Genomic DNA, 19,692 nt, shown 5'->3' with positions numbered 1-19,692 from the left:
ATATCTTTATGCAGACATCTGTAACCATAAGCGTATATTGGGTAGTCAAATTCTCTCCTGGAATAACCTTATAGTCTTTTTACATGATGGTTGATCTATCGTCTTAACTAGAAAAAGTCTCATCCATCTCATTTTTTTCACTAAACACAAATTATTTCAAAATAATTACCAAATAGAGAACATATCACATATGATCTTACTGCATACGATGCAAGTTACACACAAACCAACCATCCACTGTATGTCTTCATGAATTAACGGTGATTAGCAACGCATGATACTCTCGTCGAATCGCAACATAAGAGTACATGGAGCACCGTCACCGAACGGCAGATCTTACCATCGGTTGGGTAGCCCAAAGACACGTCTTCCCATGTATCGCGCACAATTCACTGTACACATATCGTGTAATGTTTAGCTTCGGATAAATCACGATTCGAGGCCGCTCTAAAAACCGTACGGCGTCTCATCCCCAGAAACGATAGCGACACCTGCGGGCAGATTTGGACATGTGAGACCTTCTCTCTCTCTAAACGGATGCAAACCTATTTATATTCCAACCTATTCCCTCTCTCTCTCTTATTATAATCCACTCTTTCTCTCTCTTCTTTCTCTCTCTTTCTCTTTCTCTCTCATTCCCTGTCCCTCTCCTCTTCTCTTCTCTTCTCTTCTCTCTGTACTCGCAGGGAGTCCAACCCTGAGGCACCCTTTCTCCTCTTTGAAACCCTAAAGTCCTATCTAGAATTAGAAGTCCTGGACTCGACATGCAGTTTCTCTTTCTCCATTTGATCGAAGAACTCATTGAATCTATCTATTCATTTCAGAAACTGAAAGCCCTACTTCTCGGAAGCCATTGATCGGGAAGTTATGGCAAATGGAGGGGTCTCTGGTGTGTATATTCATGTTATTGAAGATGTGGTGAATAAGGTGCGAGAGGAGTTTGTGAATGTTGGTGCTGATGAAAATGTTCTTAATGAGCTCCAATCTGTAAGTTTCTGGTCTTGATTTTCCTTTTGATTGGTTATTCCGTGTTATGGATATGTGAGGGGTCTGGGATTTGGTTTTTTATTTTTGAATTTCCTTCAATTTTTATGCCTTGATGGAGTTAGGGTTTTCGTTTATTGTGCTAGATTGTTTATGTTCTCTACTGCAAGTTTTTTCCTTTATTGTTTTGTCTTCTTCTTTTCCCTCATTTGGGTCTTATTCCATCAGAGATTTATATCTCTTAATTTTATTTGATTTTTACACTTTCTTGCGTTTTTTCTTTATGATATATTTGGTTTTTTGTCTCTTGATTTTGGAGATCTGGGTCCCTGGGCATTTTATCCCTCTTATTTTTTCTCAACTTTTTCATTCACTCTTAGAGTTACTGAATGTTTAGCCTAACAAGTGTGTTGTTACAGTCAATTTCCATGGATAATCGAAGTGGACATGGGTTGTATCCATGTTTCTCTTGATCGCCATGGTTTAAGAGATTCAACGTGATATGATTGAGTGTTTTTTATTGATTTTCTTTTTTGGGTCCTGAAGATTGTACTTCTTCTCTGATAGAATCAGGCTGATGCATTGAAATTTGCTAGTTATTCACCGAATCCTAATTTTACATGCCAACTAAGTGAAACTTATGCATGTGTGGTAAATTGGTAAGCATGTCAGACTTAAGCTATGGGTTCGGTTAATTATTATTATTATTTAAAGGTAGGTGGTTACACTGCAGTCACACTGATTTTCATGTTTGAATATCTAGCAAATTGATTTACCTGTAGTTGGCCATATACAATATCATGTCTATATTAATTATTTCTTTTTATCTTGTGATGTATATCGCCTCATTATTTTCGGAATTTACTAGCTTTGGGAATTGAAGATGATGCAATGCGGGGCAATTCAAGGCCCTTTGGATAGGAACTGTGCTCCTAGAATGCCTGGCCCTATAACCCCTGTCCATGATCTGAATGTGCCCTATGAAGGATCGGAAGAGTATCAAACTCCAACAGCTGAGATGCTCTTTCCCCCGGTAAGCCCAATTTCCTTGTATTTTGACTTTGTGAAATTCTATGCTGGTATGTGTTGGTTTTTTAATCTACATCTGTTGATTAGTTGGTCATTTTACACTACAGCATTTTTTCTATCTTTTGGTTGGATTCTTTTTTTTGTTTCTCTCTTTCTTTGATGGAAAAAATAATTCTTTTGGGAAGTTAAAAGTTGTAAAAGTATATAGATGTAACAGCCCAGTGTGCTTTTTGCTTTGTTTTGTTTTCAAGCATACATTGGCTAATAGATATAAGGTCTGCCATGCATATATGAACTATATAATAAAGCAGACTGTTTTTTTTCTCATGGAACTTTCCAGCATTGCCGAAGCAAAATTTCCATTATTGTTTTTTGAGAATTAAAAAATTCCATTATAAATTTCCGTTATAAATTTGAAGTATTCCTACAGATAAATTAACGGTTACAAGTAAAGGCGGTGCCAAATCTGCTCATCTGTTGTTAGCATTTTGGCTAGCACATGTGAGCATTCATGAAGTTAGTTAGGGCTTCTTAGCTCAATGTCATGGTCTTTAGGGACTTTTTTTTTTTTTTTTTTGGATTTTTTGGGGCCCTGGGGCCCCCGGGTGGGGAGTGTGTGTGCTTAATTAGTTATAGCTTTAGTAAAACTCTTAAGACCTTTACAGGGCCTGCTGCCATTTGCGATTAGATTAAGCATAATTAAGACTGTTTTCAACAAGGTAAAATACGAGACCATTTGTCTTTCATATGGACGAGACACAACAACCTCAAGCTGTTAGATATGGGACACCAGGTGGCTGGGGGTGTACCATTGATCACGCAATGTCCTAGAGATTTCTACTCAGACCTTGTTCACATGTGCACAGAAATGCCGCACTGCAACATCCAATTTTGTGGTTAGATTAAGCATAATTAAGACTGTTTGCCTTTCGCATGGACACGTCACAACAATCTCAAGCTGTTAGACGTTTAGGCGTGGGACACCAGGTGGCGGGGGGTGTACCATTGACCATGCAATGTCCTAGAGATTTCTACTCGAACTTTGTTCACATGTGCACAGAAATGACTCACTGCAACATCAGATTTTACATTTGACAGATTGGGGTGTTGGTGACCTTAGTGTACAAATCATAACGGTCTCATTGTTACAATCCTTTTGAACAATACAATACTTGGGGTTTGCATCTTATTTTGTTTTCCTTGTGCCTCTTCATTGTGGAAGGAGCCTAGAAATGGATTATACCCGAGCGTAGTTAATATCATGGATGAAATTTTCTGCAAAGGTGAATTGAGAAGCTATTTCCCATCCTTTCTGCTCAAGGAATCTAATTCAGTTACTCCCTTTCTTGAGAGGAAGCAATGGGGGACTTTCTCTTGATAGAGGAACCTTATTCTCTTTCCCTGCAACAATGTTCAATCTATTTATTGTTGTTTGTTTTATCTTTTATGGGTTATGTCTACTCCGTGCGATTTATCGAAAAGATAGAGTACATCACAAGCTGAATAAAGGGAAACAAAAAAGAGTAGAGGAGTGATGGGGGGTCACAGAGTCAGATTTTTTATAAAGAAGAAAAAGATAAGAGGACAAATGGTTCCCAAATCAATTAGTATGCAAATTTATTAAGCCGGTACACTGAATTGTACCTTGAAAACAAGAAATGATGTCCAGCTGCTCCATAAGTCTAGGTATAAATCCTTGGGTCCTGTAGGATCACATGCCTTGTTCGAAAGAATGCTTAGTTCTTTAGAATGCGTTGGTTTAAATATCATTAGTTTGAATATAAAAAAACATCATGGAGAAGTGGTAGAATTGTGCTTTATTGGTTATATGTGATAATACTTATATTAAATAATAACAAATAAACTTGACAATAACTTCAAAGATTAACATAACAAATAACATAAGACCTATGAGACAATCATGATGTGGATCGCAGGGGCTGGATGACTCTGGTGATGAAACGTTGTGTTTCTCTTCTTGCTCATGGTTTTACTTTTAACTGTCTAGCTGAAGTAGGACATGTTTTGGCTTTATGCTCCATCTCAATAATTCAGTCCTTGTAATGTTGAAATATTGAGTTTCTTTTTGGGCATGAACTTACTTCAATTATTTACATCTCAGGTTCAGCTTGTTGATTTGTGTTTGCTGTTTTTTTCACAGACGCCTTTACAGACTCCTATTCAGACTCCCTTGCCTGGGAATCTGGAGCCTGCAGTGTATCAATACCTTCCTGCAGGTTCTGGTGATTATGGTCCAATGCATGATACTGGGAGTGGTGGGGATGTAAAGGGTGCACGCCCCAGTCCTTACATGGTATAAAGTGTAACTTCCACTCGTCTTCTGTAGTATTGGTTGGTTTCTCCTTTTCTTCTTGATAACTTATAATAATATTTCAGCACTATGAGTTGCAATTCCTTAGACTGCCCTTACTGTCTCTGATATTATCATATTAATGTGGTTTTTAATGTGTGGCCCTCCTCTCTCTTGTATCCTCTTTTTTATAAAAGAAGAAGCAAAAACGAATTTATCTGAGACAAATATCTGTGTTTTCGGGTAGTCATAGTGTTTTCTTTGTTTGCAGCAAGCCCCCTCTCCTTGGGCTAATCAACGACCTCTTGGTGTTGATGTCAATGTGGGTAAGTAATATGAGAAAATCTCATTCCACTTGCTAATTACCGAAGATAGTATTGAATTGTTATTTCTAATTGCATATTAGATATAAAACTGATTTATATTTGTGTCAATAGCTTATGTGGAAGGGCAGGAGGAAGAAGAAGGTGGAATCTCCCAGCAATCCATGCCCAAGGTAATTCTAATTAGTTCGTGTCAACATTTTATTGGTTTCAATTTTTCGTATGGTTTTTCCTGCATGTGTCTATCCATCTGGGGCTATCTTTTTATGCATTGTGATTTCTTTTTATCAATCTGAATTTCTTTTGACAGTTTGGTGTGTCTACTAGTTTGGTGTGTCTACTAGTTTGGTGTGTCTTACTGGTTTATGAGATTTTATTGGGTCTATATGGGATCTTTTCAACTTGGGCGTTACTTTTTCCCCTTTTCTCTCTTTCGATGGAGACTTGACCTGAAACTGTTATCCATGGGACTTTTGATCCCAGTGATCTCCTTCATAATCTCTTTAGCATTTGAGGCTGAAATCATAACTCGGAATTCATTGTGGAGGAGACAAAAGTGTGGTGATGAAGCATAGTATGTTTGATTCTTCTTTTGTACTTGAATGATGTTTCATTGAAGTTTATCCATTGTCAGATTTTAATCCTGTTACTACTCTTCATCTGTTTTGGAAAGTCAATTGTGGTGGTGAATAGTGTGATTAGGCCAGGCCATATGTTGCTACTGAATATGCAATTTAACACTATGGTAAAAGATATAATTTGTAGCTTTACTTAATTGATATGATACTTAGTAGAGGTTTGAAAATGCTATGTATGTTGCAGCAACAAAAAGATAGTTCTCTAGTAATCAGAATTGAATAAATTGTTGTGAAAATGATTATTAACTATGAAAATAGTATGTACAAGTTGGGTATGACGTTTTTCCTATCATGATATTCAGAAATCCTGAGTTGAACTTGTTACAATTACTTCCTGAATAACTATTCATGGATGGGGAGCCAGTGGCAATGCCATTTCTTTATGGTGGAGTCACCTAGGAGCATCATGACTCACTTCTCTGCGGGCCAAGGATCAGTTCGTTAGTGCGGTAGGTTCCAGCTTTCGTAAATTGATATTTCTCCAACTAATCGACTGTGACGTTGGTCAACGGTATGCCATTGGAAGCCGGCACCCTTAGCTTGTGGAGAATGGGCTTGGGGATTGATTAGTGATAAATGATAAACCCTCTCTTTAATGTGAAATCTGTTAGACATTGTTTGTATTTGAATACCTGTCAAAAATGGGTATTTAATTATTCTTGAGTATTTAGTCAAATCCTGTAATATTTGCATGACAAGGAAAGATAATGAAACTAGCACAAGTATGTGCGGTCCACATAAGAAATACATGTGCATGCGTAGTAAAAATAGATACGGTCCTTAAGGCTTACAAAGGAAATTTCCTTGTTTTGGATGTCCAGCTTAGCTGGTTTTCAGCTGATCTGACCTTGATATCATTGTCCAAGTAATATGTTAATATTAATCATAGTGAGCTTCTTTTTATTTGATTGTTACTCTGTCAATGACTGATAAGGTAGACGTCCTGCTCTTTATTGACGCTCAGTTTACAATGTTTGATGGTTGTTGCAACTACATAGTGCTTTAAACTCATAGTTTCAAGGCTTGTGGACAAAGCCAAATCCTGAATGCTAAGCCAAATCCTGAATGCTATGCTGTTTCCAGTTTGTGTGAGCTGATTGGGCAATTTGTAATTAAGATTAAAAAAAATTAAAATTTTTAACGTAGTTGTGTGGTAGGTGTTTCTCTTTTAGAAACTATTGTAGGAGGTATTTCTCTTTTAGAAAGTAGACCATGTAAACTTTAAGATAGTGATTTGTATCTCTAGTTCCATGGGCCATGACAAAAAAAAGAGGACTCTGATGCAAAATCTGTGTTTGCATCTATTTACATGGATTCTTCTAAAGGGGTCCCATACATGTAACACGTACATATTCTTTTGGATTCACTTGGATTCTTTGAGTTCAAAAATCCTGGAAACTGGATTCTTTGTTAATTTAGAAACACCAACAGATTCTTTTGGATTCGCTTGGATTCTTTGAGTTAAAAATTCTGGATATTGGATTCTTTGTTAATGTAGAAACACCAAATCTGACATGCGTGGATTCTCTCAATTTTCTTTTTTGGGTAATTCAGTCCCCTACCCGGGTTTTCAAATAGTTTAGGAGTTAGTTTTTTGAAGGTGTTAGTGGGGTGGTGTTAGACGGAATGGAAACCACAATGTGGTGACTAAAGTGTGACCCCAGCCCATTTCCCGATTCTCTCTATTTATGTTTTTTTATCTATCTCTTTCAATTCTCTCGCTACATTTTTGGAAAGTATCCATGCATTCATTAACAAGCAGCTTACTCTTTCTTTTTTATATGCTAGCCATGCATTCATTAACTAGCTGCAGACTCTCTTTTTTTTCTATGCATTGTAAAAGGAGAATTCGCTATTTTGGCTGACCAATGAGCAGTCAATAAAGCAGTAACGAAAATAGTATTAACAAGCACTAGATTGTTCCTTTTTTGCTGTAAATTTAAAAATCAAAACTTGATGTATTTGCTATCAATCATAATCAGAACTAGCTGTATTTGCTATCAATCATATCAAATGGAAATAGAATTTATTAAAGGAAAAAGTTTATATAGAGCCGAGGCTCTAAACAATTACATTAGAGCCCACCTCAAAATTTTCAATAGAAGACGTCGTTTTGATGCCCAAATATCCTCAAATTGATCATCTCGACATCAAGATGCATGGACACTAGAAAAATATGGATTTCAAGTTTTGGAAATAGTGCATTTTGTAATGCATTTTTGGACTGTCAATTTTCAAGATTTTCAAGTTTTTATAGATCTGCTCGATCTACATTATTTTTTAAGCTTTAAAGTTTATAATTAGATAGAAAAATATATTTTAAGGCTATCACAAAGATTTTCATTATTGAAACCACATTTCTCGACACTATTTGAAGGTGTGCTCTAGCTGTTTCTTTTTTCTATGATTTGAGAAAAGAACTTACCATTTTGGGTGAGCGATAAGCATTCACTATTAAAGAAAGTAATATTTCTTTCCCATACTCTGTATTCAATAACAAATTATGCGAAAAAATAGTTTGCATCCCTTGTTTCCCTCTTTGTTTTTTATAGGCTGCCCCTTATTATGATAGAATATGAAAAGCAGTAATGATTCCCATACTAACCATTGGGAGTATCTATCATGATAGTGTGTGTGTGTGTGTGTATATATATATATATATATATATATATATATATATATATATATATATATATATATATATATATATATATATATATATATACATATGCATGCATATACATACATACATGCATCTAAAAATTCACTAGAAGAGCTTGTTTCAATGCCAATGCTGAAAAATCCTCAAATCGATCATCTCGAACTCATGATGTATGAACATGAGAAAAAATGGATTTCAAGTCTTGGAAATAGTGCATCTTGTAATGCATTTTCTGGACTGTCAATTTCAAGATTTTCAAGTGTTCATAGATCTACTCGATCTACACTAATTTTGATGTTTTGAATTTTATAATTAGAAATAAAAATGAATTTTGAGGGCATCACCAAGATTTTCAGTATGGAAACATCTTTCGATGCTATTTGAAGGTGCACCTTACTTTGATTGTTTAGGGTCTTAGCCTTATACAAACCATGCCCTATATATATATATGTATATATATAAGGGCCGTAACCCGGTGCTGGTCCTACTTACGCATGGTCCTAGGAGGGGTGAGATGGAAACGGTACTAACCTTTGGTGTTTTATGCACAAAGTGGCCGCTCTTAGAACTCGAACCTGCGCTCTTGCTCTAGCTACCCAAGCCTTTTACTGTCACACCAAGTGACGGCTCCTTATATATATATATATATATATATATATATATATATATATATATATATATATATATATATATATATATATATATATATATATATATATATAGAGTCCTACTTTTTGGGGCTGGAAGAATCCGAGACCCTGTACCTGTGTCATACACTGACATGCGTACCCATATCCAGTGTTGAAAAGGTGCCTGCCCAGGGCTACTTGGGGGGGGGGAGGGTCATGCCACAAGGAGCCCTCCTAGGTGGCCTGCGACAAATGACAGTGGGGTGAAAATGCCCCTCGAGTAAGGGTATTTGCGGACTTTTTTCCCTTCTTTTCTTTGTTTAAATACTATGGGGGGGTCATTTTAACCCCTCAAATATTATATAGTACTTCTACCTGATTTTTTTTTTGGGTAGTTATTTTATAATATAATATATTATCATAGTACCATAGTACGAATAAATTAATATACTATTGATACATGGACCACTGTCAACATGTGTCAAAGATGTTTCTTAAAAAAAATATATACTATTGATACTATAGTAGTATTAAATGTTAGGTTAACTTTCTCAAAAAAAAAAAAAGTAATAAATGTTGTCAATGTCATATATCAATAATAAATGGTCAATCTCGTCTTTTTAAAAATAATATAATATTACTACTGTAGTACAAATTTGTTGAATATTGTTGACTATCAATACCAAAGAACAAAAGTTATTAAGATAATACAATATAGTACAAGCACCTACAAGACAAATATATTAAAGTATTAATATATTGATAATACAAGTTGCAATTTAAAACTATAGAACAAATAAGGAAAATGCTCTCTCTCTCTCTCTCTTCCCATTTCTACATGGCTCCTCTCTCTTTTCTCTTTCTCTCTCATCCCGTCACCCCCACACTCTAGGGCTGCCCTGCCCCCATTGAAACATGGGTTTGCATGTAATTGATGGATTACGGATGCCTGCATAAGAACAAAGAGGTACTGCTTAATTAAAAGTCATATTAATAAACCTGCAAAAAGAATTTGAAGCCATTTTAGTAAGCCACAATTATGGAATCCATGCTATTCAGATACATATGGAGATAAAAAATGAGCCATACATGTATCAAGCTGAAGAATGCCATATGGGGAGATGTGGCTGGGATTCTCCTTCAGCTGTTGGCTGAAGGTATTATCATCAATAGGAATGACAGAATTATGATGACGGAAGGAGGAGCTATGATTAACGATTTCTCGATCTCATTGATGGTCACGAGTGTCGATAGCAGTTTCTGACTTGAGAAGGATGGTTTTTTGGTTGAGTTAGATGCAACATTGGGTGCATGGACCTTGGAAGACTTGGTGTATTGATGTCATGAAGTCGAGTTCTCTCTTCAGAGAGAAAAAAAAGTGCCTCGCTTTCTCTCTCTGTTTTTTTTTTTGGTTTGGAAGAGGGGGGTATGAGTTGTCAACAAAGCATGGTTTCTCGTTTGGAGATTGTTGCCAGCATACGGCTTTGACTTGCCAATGAAGTGGAAAGTTTTCTAAACTAATAATCAGTCTCTTCCAGTTATATCAGAACTTATTAAGCTCTTCATTTATGTGGGCAGGAAAAGTAAATTTCGATGACTTAACCAATGGGGTTCTTTTTTTTTTAACATGATTAACCAATGGGTTCTTAAACCTGTTTCAGACCATTTGGTCTATCATTATCAATACCTTGGTGGTTGGTAGTGGTCCAACCCCCTTTTGCTTGAAAATATGTGGTTGGAACTTGTAACATCCTGCCTCCTTGAACTTGGTGGCATGAGGTAATATGGAAGACAAATGGATCTCTGAGCTGAAACCTATGTTCTTGCTAACAAGGAGATTTAGTTAAGCTTTCCCTAAGTGGATTTGGATTGACTGCTCTTTCTTCTTTTGTTCTTTTTTAAAAAATTTGTTTGTGATTGCTTTATATGGTCTGTCTTAGTCTTTCTGTATCTTTCAACGGAACTTGATGTGCCTTCCATTATTGAATATGTTTCTCATGAAAAATGGGAGGAGTCGTCTAACTTGTGATCGGTTGTGGAACGAGTCCATGTTTGGTCACATAAGTGTAGAGAAAGCAAAAGGTCCTTCAAGATATCGGTGACCTTGATAAGGAGGAAGAATATTCCAGCCCAACAGAGATGAGCAGAACTAGAATTAAATTGTGAAGTGTGATGCAGCACAAAAATAAATTTGCTGGCGGTAGAAATCTTAGGTTGCATGACATAATAAGGGGATGAGAATGCATACTTATTTCCATAAGGTTGCATGTGTGACAAGAAGGGGTTCTCTGGTGTGGATTTTTACTTAATATTCAAGGAGGTAGAATTAAAAGATATACAAAAGTGTGCGAACTATCAAGGGATCAAACTTATGGGCCACATTATGAAGCTGTGGGAGAGAGTGATTAAGCAACGACTACAACATGAAATGAGTTTATCAGAAAATCAATTCGGTTTTATGCTAGGGAAGTTAATAATTGAGGCTATTATCCTACTTTGGCAAAGGATTGAAAAGTTTAGGGCGAAGGGAAAAGACCTCCACATGGTCTTTTATTGATCGAGAGAGAGCTTATATACCTCGAGATTTAATATGTTGGGTGTTGAAAAAAGAAAGGAGTCTCTAAATTCTACATTGACTTGTGAGAGATATGTACGAGGGAACGCTAACTAGTGTGTGAATAAGTAGTGGAGAAACGAGTGATTTTCAGTGATAATAGGTCTACATCCAGGGTCAGCATTGAGCTCATATCTCTTTGTCTTAGTTATGGACACTATTTAACTATGCACATACAAGATGAGGTACCATGGTGTATGTTGTTCATGGACGACATAGTTTTGATTGATGAGACTCGAAACGACATCAATACAAAGTTAAAATTTTGGAGGGATGTTTTGGAATCTAAAGGTTTTAAAACTAACCAGACTAATAGTATATGGAATGCAAGTTTAGTAACAATAAAAGTAGAGAAGAGGAAGTAGTTAAGAATGACGGCCAAGACATACCCAAAAGAGCGTGCTTTTGATATCTTGGATCGATAATCCAGGAAAATGGAGAGATTGAGGAATGTCGCACATAGAATTAGAGTTGGGTGGGCGAAGTGGAGATTGGAACTAGTGTTTTATGTGATCACCACATACCAACGAAGCTAAAGGGCAAGTTCTATAGGAAAACTACGAGACCGGCTTTACTTTATGGGGCGGAATGTTGGACAATCAAGAAGCAACATACCCATAGGATGAGTGTAGTTGAGATGAGGATGTTAAGATGGATGAATTGGATGACAAGAAGGGATAGAATTTGAAATGACTACATTCAAAAGAATTTAGGTGTGGCACCAATAGGCAATAAGATGAGAGAAAGTAGACTTGGGTGGGTTGCTCGTGTGCAGCGAAGACCCAGTACGTCACCTGTTAGGAGGTATGAGTTAGTTCAAGTGAAAGACTAAAAAAGGGCAAGGGGTAGGCCCAAAAGGACATGATTGGAAGTAATGAGAAAAGTATGGGGACTTATGGCTTCATTGAAGGTATGGCCCCATTGAAGGTATGGCCCTTGATAGAGCTGAATGGCAGATCAAGAATCATGTAGATGACCCCAAATAGTTTGGGAAAAGGCTACGATGATGATGATTAAGGAGGTAGAATTTGTATTGTTGCTACGTGAATTGTTGTCTAGGCTGTATAAAGTGGAAAATAAAAGGAAATGATTACTAGCCTAAACTGATCAAAGTATACTTGATAAACATGTTCGATGAATTTTGTGTTTGGGAAGGCTGGACCTTCAGATTAACTCAACTTTAATTACACTTACCCCTCCCCTCGGTGGAAGGGGTCTAATTGGTTGATAGTATGTGCAAGATTTTGGCAAGTATTCTTGTAAGTTCTAGATTGAGAGGCTAATTGGATTGCATCCTTCCATCACCCTTAGACACATTTACCAACAGTAGAGAATTCTTGGGTTGCTGGTCGGATATCAATGTTTTCAGTCTGGGCCAAGAAAAGGCTCATGACTATTCGAGTTTCTTGACTGTTATATTCTTTATTCGGATTTTGGAGCCAATTGGCAAGGATGGATAGGGAGTGTATATATGCCATATTTTTCTCAATCTTGATTACTAGATTGTAGCATTATAGCTTATTTAAAAGCTCAAGAAGATAATAGGTGGACCATTCCTTATTCCTTTTCCTTTTCAATCTTGTGGGGGATGGCTGTAGTAGATGTATCAATAATGCAAGCAGGAGTTGATCAAAGGAAAGCCTTTAGAATGAAGCATGGACTTTCCCTCCATTTTATAAGTTGTACTTCAATGTTCTGTCGAACCTCTTCAGCTTAGGCCGGGATCCTAATAGCCCCTCTTGGGAGTGGCCACTATTTTGCTCTTGAAAAAAATTTAGAGCTATGATCGAGGGAAATATTTATGTTATGAAAGATACCATGGTGTTAGAGGGAAATAATTTTTTATTATTGTTGAGGAAATAAATTTTAACACAATTTGATAGACTGATATCACAAATAGAATCTGGAATATGAAATCAGATTGAAGAACTAGGGGGGGGAATTAATGATGGTATAGATACCTTGAAATGCCAAATACTGGTAAATCAAGCGTCAATAGTTGTAAGACTTGTGAAACATATGGCCAGTTCCTCGTTGCACATGATGCTTAGAAGTTTTGCATACTGAGATGAATAAAATCTATCTTCAAATTATGAAACCTTGTTCCATGAGTTCAGCTGCTATTTTAAACAGTCCATGCATTATTTTACCAAAAAATTGGAATGTCTGCAAAAATAGAGTGTCTTCATATCTTACAGTAAAATAGTAATCATGGAACTTGTGTTCATAAAAGAATGAATATATCCTCTATCAGTGTGTCATACCCAAGCTTTAGAAATGGGTATTGTGCCCTCCTTGCAACTTAGGACGTGACCTACAAAATTATGCATATACAAATATCTTCGCCAGAAGTTACAAATTATTGAATGGTTCTTTTTGTTGGTGATCTTCTCAACCTATAAACTTTTGGTGGTTATTTTCATTTGTAACCAAACACCCAATTACTTCTTTTTTTTACATAATTAATATTGTATCTTTTGGAGATCTTTAACTTATGTAATGTTGTCCAGGATTTCCTCATGATGCCTCCTGGTAAGAGAAAGAGAGAAGATTATGGTTCACATTATCTTTCAAATGGATATAATATACCTCAACAAGATGGAAGTGGAGATATTACACTAGGTTTTGAGGCAGCTGAGGTTTGTGCATGCTCATTGTTTATTTGTTTATAAAATTGTGTGTTTGTTATTGTATTGCTGAGTTTGTTAGTTCTGCTAGATATTACTCTAGGTTTTGAGGAAGCTGAGGTTTGTGCATACTCATTTGTTTATTTATTTATAAAATTGTGCGTGTTTGTTATTGTATTGCTGAGTTTGTTTCCTTTGCTAGATATTCATTTATTGCCTAGCATCTTTATTACTCCTCCGTCTCTGGAATGCTCATTGCATTTTTTCCTTACTCATCTTTGCTTCTGTAAACATCTATGCATCTTTGCAAGATGTGCAACTTGAGGTAGTCTTTTCGATAAAATAAATGATAGTTATAAAAAATGAAGAGAAATGTTTACATTCAGTGATTTCCATGAACTTCTGGAAGCTAGTTATTGTGATTCAATATAGTAATGATTTTAGTTGATGTGCAAGTTGATGTTGTCTTGTCGATGATAAAAAATTTTACTTGTAATAAACTGAAGAGAAAAGTTCACAGTCAATGTTCTACAATACAAATACATGAATTCTAGTGCACTTGTTGGGGTTGGTTATTGTTTTTATAATAGTTGTAATGATTTAAGTTGATGTTGGTAGCTGAAAATTGTGTTCTATTTATTTCTATCTGAGAGGATTCCATTTTCCATTTGTATATCCTTTTGTTGTGTAATGTAGGACAATCAATGCTAGGACATGTTTCTGTGTGATTAAAGAGCTAAAGGCCTTTAACAGTTGCCTCTTTGTGCTTCTTTGCATGAAATACATGCAGCCTCGTTCATTTTCTTATTAAAATAAGATGAACAATGTGTTTTTATTTGTTGGGCTAACTTTCTTCCTCAAGATCTTGGTCTTTGAGAAGCACCTACTGTCCTCTGATGATTGAGACAAGAGGATCTCTGCTTTAGGAGGTTTGAGAACTGGTTTGATGAGATTTGACTACTGAGAACTGGTTTGATGAGATTTGATTGTCTTAAGTTTATCCTATAGGTTGTGTTCCCAGTGCACATGGCCTTGTTAACTTGGTGGGTTAGGGCATTTTGGATGTTATACAGCAAACAGAGGTTTCTTTTTTTATTTGGATGGGGATGACACAATCATCCCTTTTCATTTAAAATGGGGCAGAGAAACAGGACTTACTCGAAGTAGGTGGAGCAGGTAGACATCCTGTTTCAGTTGAGCGGGGGCAGATACATGGAAATACTTCAAATGGTTTAATCCAAACTGGCCCTTGGTGTTGGATCCTTTTGGGGTGGGGTTACTGAAATTCTTGTTCTAAACAGCAATCAGGAGAGAACCATTCATTAGAATGATTTATGTTGACCTAGTGATATTCATGCATTTTAAACGACCTCATATTGCTTTATAACACATGTTCCCAGTAGTAATCATTTGCACTTGTATGTCTAGCAACCATTTCAATATGTTCCTGGTAATCATTGGAATGGCACCCGGCACTTTGTCTTAATAGGATGCATTTCTATATGTTGCCACTTTTACCCTTTTTTCACGTCATGTCTTCTCATGTGTGCATTTGTATGTCAAATTTCATTCTGAATATTTTAGTAGTAAGCCTCTCAATAACTAAGGGGAAATGGGAAATGCTTTTAAGTACATGAGCTTTTTTTTTTTTTATCGCAAATGTGTTTTTCTTTTTCCATCAATTTGATTGCAAATTTTTTTCAAATAGTGCTTCTCAAATTTGCAATTGACCGAATTGCAATTTGGTCAATCGGCATTTGCTCCCTATGGGTGTTTGATTGTTGCAATTGATTATGAATTGTAATTATGTGGTTTGATGGTATGGTGGCAGTGATAGTGTGATGTTAGTGGTATAGCAGGACAGTGGTGGTGTGGCAATGCAATGGTGGTGTTGGTTGTTGGAGCAAGTAGATTATGGTGCTGGTTGTAGTGGAGGTGGTGGTAGCAGTTAGGCGGTGGCGGGTAGCTAGTGTCATGGTGGTGGCATAGTGGTGGCGCGATGGTAGTCCTGTAGTGCCTAGGCAGTGGCTGCAGTGGTGGTGGTGGTGGAATGGTGGTGGCTAGGCAGTGATGGTGGTGTGGTCGTGGGAATGTGATGATGGTGGTGGATAGAGTATATATATATATATATATATATAGAGAGAGAGAGAGAGAGAGAGAGAGAGAGACTGGATTTTTGCAAAACAACTTGGAGTAGTTCTGCAAAAATTCAATTTGGAGCCCAGTTGCATTTGGGAATTAATTCAAATTTGCGAATCAAACATTGCTTAGGTTAAAAGTGCTGGTGAGAAAATTTTCCACTAGGCCCAAATTTGGCTAGGAAATCAAAGAATGCCTTAGTTTTCTAGAAACTAACCCTGTGAGTTGCTTTTGAGAAACAACCTTATGCTTTTGTTTGGGGGGAAAGGTAAGAGCAACCTTATGATTTAGATTTTAGATTAAGATCGACTTCTATGTGCATAAATTGAAAATGTCTCTCAACATTCATTCATCAAATATGCCCTGATGATATAGCCCCTAACCTTGAGGTTACCAGTTGCTTGTATACTGTAAATATGTCACAGGGCATAATATGCATTGTGCTAATTTAGGACATCAGAACTGAAGTGGAGCTCCCCTGCGAGCGAGCAGCGAGGCCCCAGCTTTGCTTGCGAGGGACAAATCTGGTCGCCTCATTGGAGGCCCAAAAAACGGATCTTATTCATTTCCTCTTCCATATGGCTGCAATCTGTCAGCATTAGTCAGTCCAGCACATGATCGGCGACCCTGGTGCCCGACCTGGGAAATGCTATTTCGAGCCATATTACTTATTTGTTGCCGTAATTATTTATTATATGCTAGGAAGTTTCTTTGTAGTAGTTTACTGTTGAAAAACTTCAAAAATCAATTTTTGAACAAGAGCTAGGTTTCAGTTTGATATTATATATCAACATTATTCCATCTTCAGGTGAGGTTACCAGATTATATGTGCAAAACTTATTCTGTCACCCCCCACTACCCGATTCTCTTTCGACAATGCTGTATTTTAGTATTTTTGTGAAAGGTACTGTTAGACATGTATAAGACTTGCCATTTCTTGACCATTTTTTAAGGGAGTCAAAGTAATGGCAATTCCATATTGGTATCAGGTTTACAAAAAGGAATGAAAAATAGAAAATATACTATAATATACTCTACACATGGACACATACTGTGTGGCCCTCATACTGGCTATCCACCATTCCATGGATCGTCTGGATGAGCCACTTCTCTGCTTTAAAGTCGGACATTGATCATAATAAGCAGAACGGTGGCTATCTCCATTTTCATTGGTAAGGGTGGACAGTGGATCTGCGGTCTTTATACCAAGTTATATACACATGACCTATATACTGTATAGACCTTGAGAAAAGAAACAACCTGGTTCTTTGTCGGCTTCATTACAAACTTACACTTTGGGACTTTGCATATTTCAGGGGAGCCAAAGCAGAAGTGCATGCACAATGAATGATGGAACTATAAACAAAGAGATATCAGTGATACCAGAGAGGAGAGCTGCTCCAAGAATTCCACAAAAAGATGGCATTGACGACAATTACTTGGATGTACAGCACTTCTTATGGATCCTTTAAAGTGATGCTTTCTTTTCTATGTTCTCTCTTAGTCTTGGTTAACATTACCATTCATACTTATAAGCCGCACCTTTTTCCTCCATAACAGGGATTTGTCAATGAAGACTATAATACACCTCTGAACCATGGTAACTTAATTTCATTGCACTGTTTTGAATGGAAGTTAGACTACCATCTATTAGATTGTGGTCCATGAGGTCGTCTCAGTTAATCGGAATGGACTGTGACAGAGAGAGTGAGACCCACCGGAACAGGGCATGTCCTAGTTGGTGTTTGTCACTCTCTTTCCCTCACTGTCCATTTCTCCGGATGATGAATACTCGCATGAAAGCACCTTAGTTAATTGGTGAACATATATTGTAATCAATAGCATTATATTTTACTTTCCCTAGAGGAGTTTGCGTGGCTAACCTCGAAAGCTCTGTGGTGTAGATCCTCTGCAGGGAATCCATAATATTGGCACTCCAAGGCCGACCAAAACTGAAGCAACCGATGATGATGAGCCACCCTTAAATGAAGACGACGATGATGATATAGATGATTTCGAGCAAGGAGATGATGAGCCTAGCACACACCATTTGGTTTTGGCTCAGTTTGAGAAAGTATGAGTCCCCTCCCTCCCACCCCCCCACCCTTCCTCTCTCTCTCTCTCTCTCTCTCTCTCTCTCTCTCACACACACACACACACACACACACCACATGCACACACACGAGTCGACTGAAGGTTGGGAGTCTCATGAGCAGGTAACAAGGACCAAAAGCAGATGGAAGTGCACTCTCAAGGATGGCATAATGCATCTGAACAGTAAGGACATACTCTTCACGAAGGTGAGTTTTAGACCAATCAGCTGTTTCTATTCACTAGCTAATGGCATGCATTGTGGGGAAAACACATGGTTTTATAACTCATTGGCACAAACTTCTAAATTGAGTTGAATGATCATACTTAATATTTAAAAACTAATGTTAATTTGCAGAATTTTCATCAATACTTCAAGGACCTGTGCTGAACTTGTTCAGAACAGCGCCACCCATTATTTCAAGCCTCCTTATTCTGAGTGGGTTTTCCTTTTGAATTTCTCTGATTGATAACTGTGCAGGCAAATGGTGAGTTTGATTTCTGAGTTTTTAGAGCTTGGCTGATTGCTCCATTACATTGAATCTTCCAATTCGGACACTTTCTCAACATTGAACTCCTGGAAGATTTCCAAAATCTGGGTCTTATTCTTTTTAAGCAGCTGTTGTGCACTGTGTTGATGAGATGGAAGTTGGAGGTTAGATTTTATTAAAGATCTTAGCCAAGACGGGGTTTTCTTTGTTTCTAGGGAGACCTATATATAAAAGACAAAGGTTTAGACGAAGAAAGGTTAAGAGGAACATTTGATGTATTGGAATAGTGTGGAATGTTTTTTCTTGGGACCCTTCTGTCCAACATCTCCTCTGTACACAGTTCCTGGGTTCCAAAGCCCTTCCTTTTTTTGGTGTGCAGAACTGTCAGTAGTGAGTTACTGTGAGAGAGAGAGATAAGACAGGTAGTATTTTGTTCCATTTCCCTTTTACTTTTTCATGTATCTGTAATCCCGCTGCACCCTATTTACTTGTGTAAAGCTGATAATGTTAGAAATAAGCTTCTCTCTCTCTTTCTCTCTCTCTTCGGTGGTTTTTCATGTGACCTATTTTGCTTCACAAACTCTAGCTGCTTGTTCCTCATGCATTTTTGCGACTTTCATTCTTCTTATCTTATTTAGATTTAGATTACTCCGTATCTGTCTTTTTGACTTTTTGCTTTCTCTGTTTTGCCTTTCGTCCCTTCAGCTCCTTCACATTTTTCAGTAAGACAATTGTTTCGGTGAAAGTTCATCATGCATTCTTTATTAGCAAACAGTACATTATACTTCATCCCGGCCGTTGTTGACACGGATTGTGCATGTGGGCCATCACTCTTTCATTGTTCATTTTGGTGGAGGAATTATTTCTTTACAGTTCACTTTTGGGGATAGATGGTGAGTTCTGGGACTTTTGAATTTCAAACTGCACCTTCCTCGCCCATCCATTGCTGTAAATTTTTTTTTGGTAAGGTTAAGAACTTTTATTCAAGAATCAAAACAAGAAGTTATACATCACAAAGTAAGCCATCAGCAGAAATTAGCGTAGGGAGCTCTGCGCCTTTTGGCAAAGAGCCAGCTGCCATATTTGCTTCTCTGAAACATGTTGAAAATATACGTGTTGAAAATATACGTTTGAGGGACGCATACCGATCCATA

The 19,692-nt window shown here is 37.1% G+C and overlaps 1 protein-coding gene across 1 annotated transcript; it reads left to right on the top strand.

Moving 5' to 3' along the window:
• Positions 1–581: 581 nt before the first annotated feature.
• On the top strand, positions 582–19,052 carry LOC18436250 (transcription initiation factor IIA large subunit). The gene is made up of 11 exons (XM_011625835.3): positions 582–987; positions 1,853–2,017; positions 4,175–4,327; positions 4,596–4,650; positions 4,762–4,820; positions 13,701–13,829; positions 17,273–17,401; positions 17,517–17,556; positions 17,861–18,030; positions 18,173–18,256; positions 18,529–19,052. Exons 1-11 carry the CDS (start codon positions 868–870, stop codon positions 18,550–18,552), a joined length of 1,128 nt encoding a protein of 375 aa, XP_011624137.1. The 5' UTR covers positions 582–867; the 3' UTR covers positions 18,553–19,052.
• Positions 19,053–19,692: the final 640 nt, after the last annotated feature.

The sequence above is a fragment of the Amborella trichopoda genome, chromosome 8 (genome assembly GCF_054954075.1).
Source record: "Amborella trichopoda isolate Santa Cruz 75 chromosome 8, AtrichopodaSantaCruz75HAP2 v2.0, whole genome shotgun sequence".
Lineage (NCBI taxonomy): Eukaryota > Viridiplantae > Streptophyta > Magnoliopsida > Amborellales > Amborellaceae > Amborella > Amborella trichopoda.
Note: the sequence above shows the minus strand (reverse complement) of the source record. Positions and strands in the feature narration are given on the sequence as shown.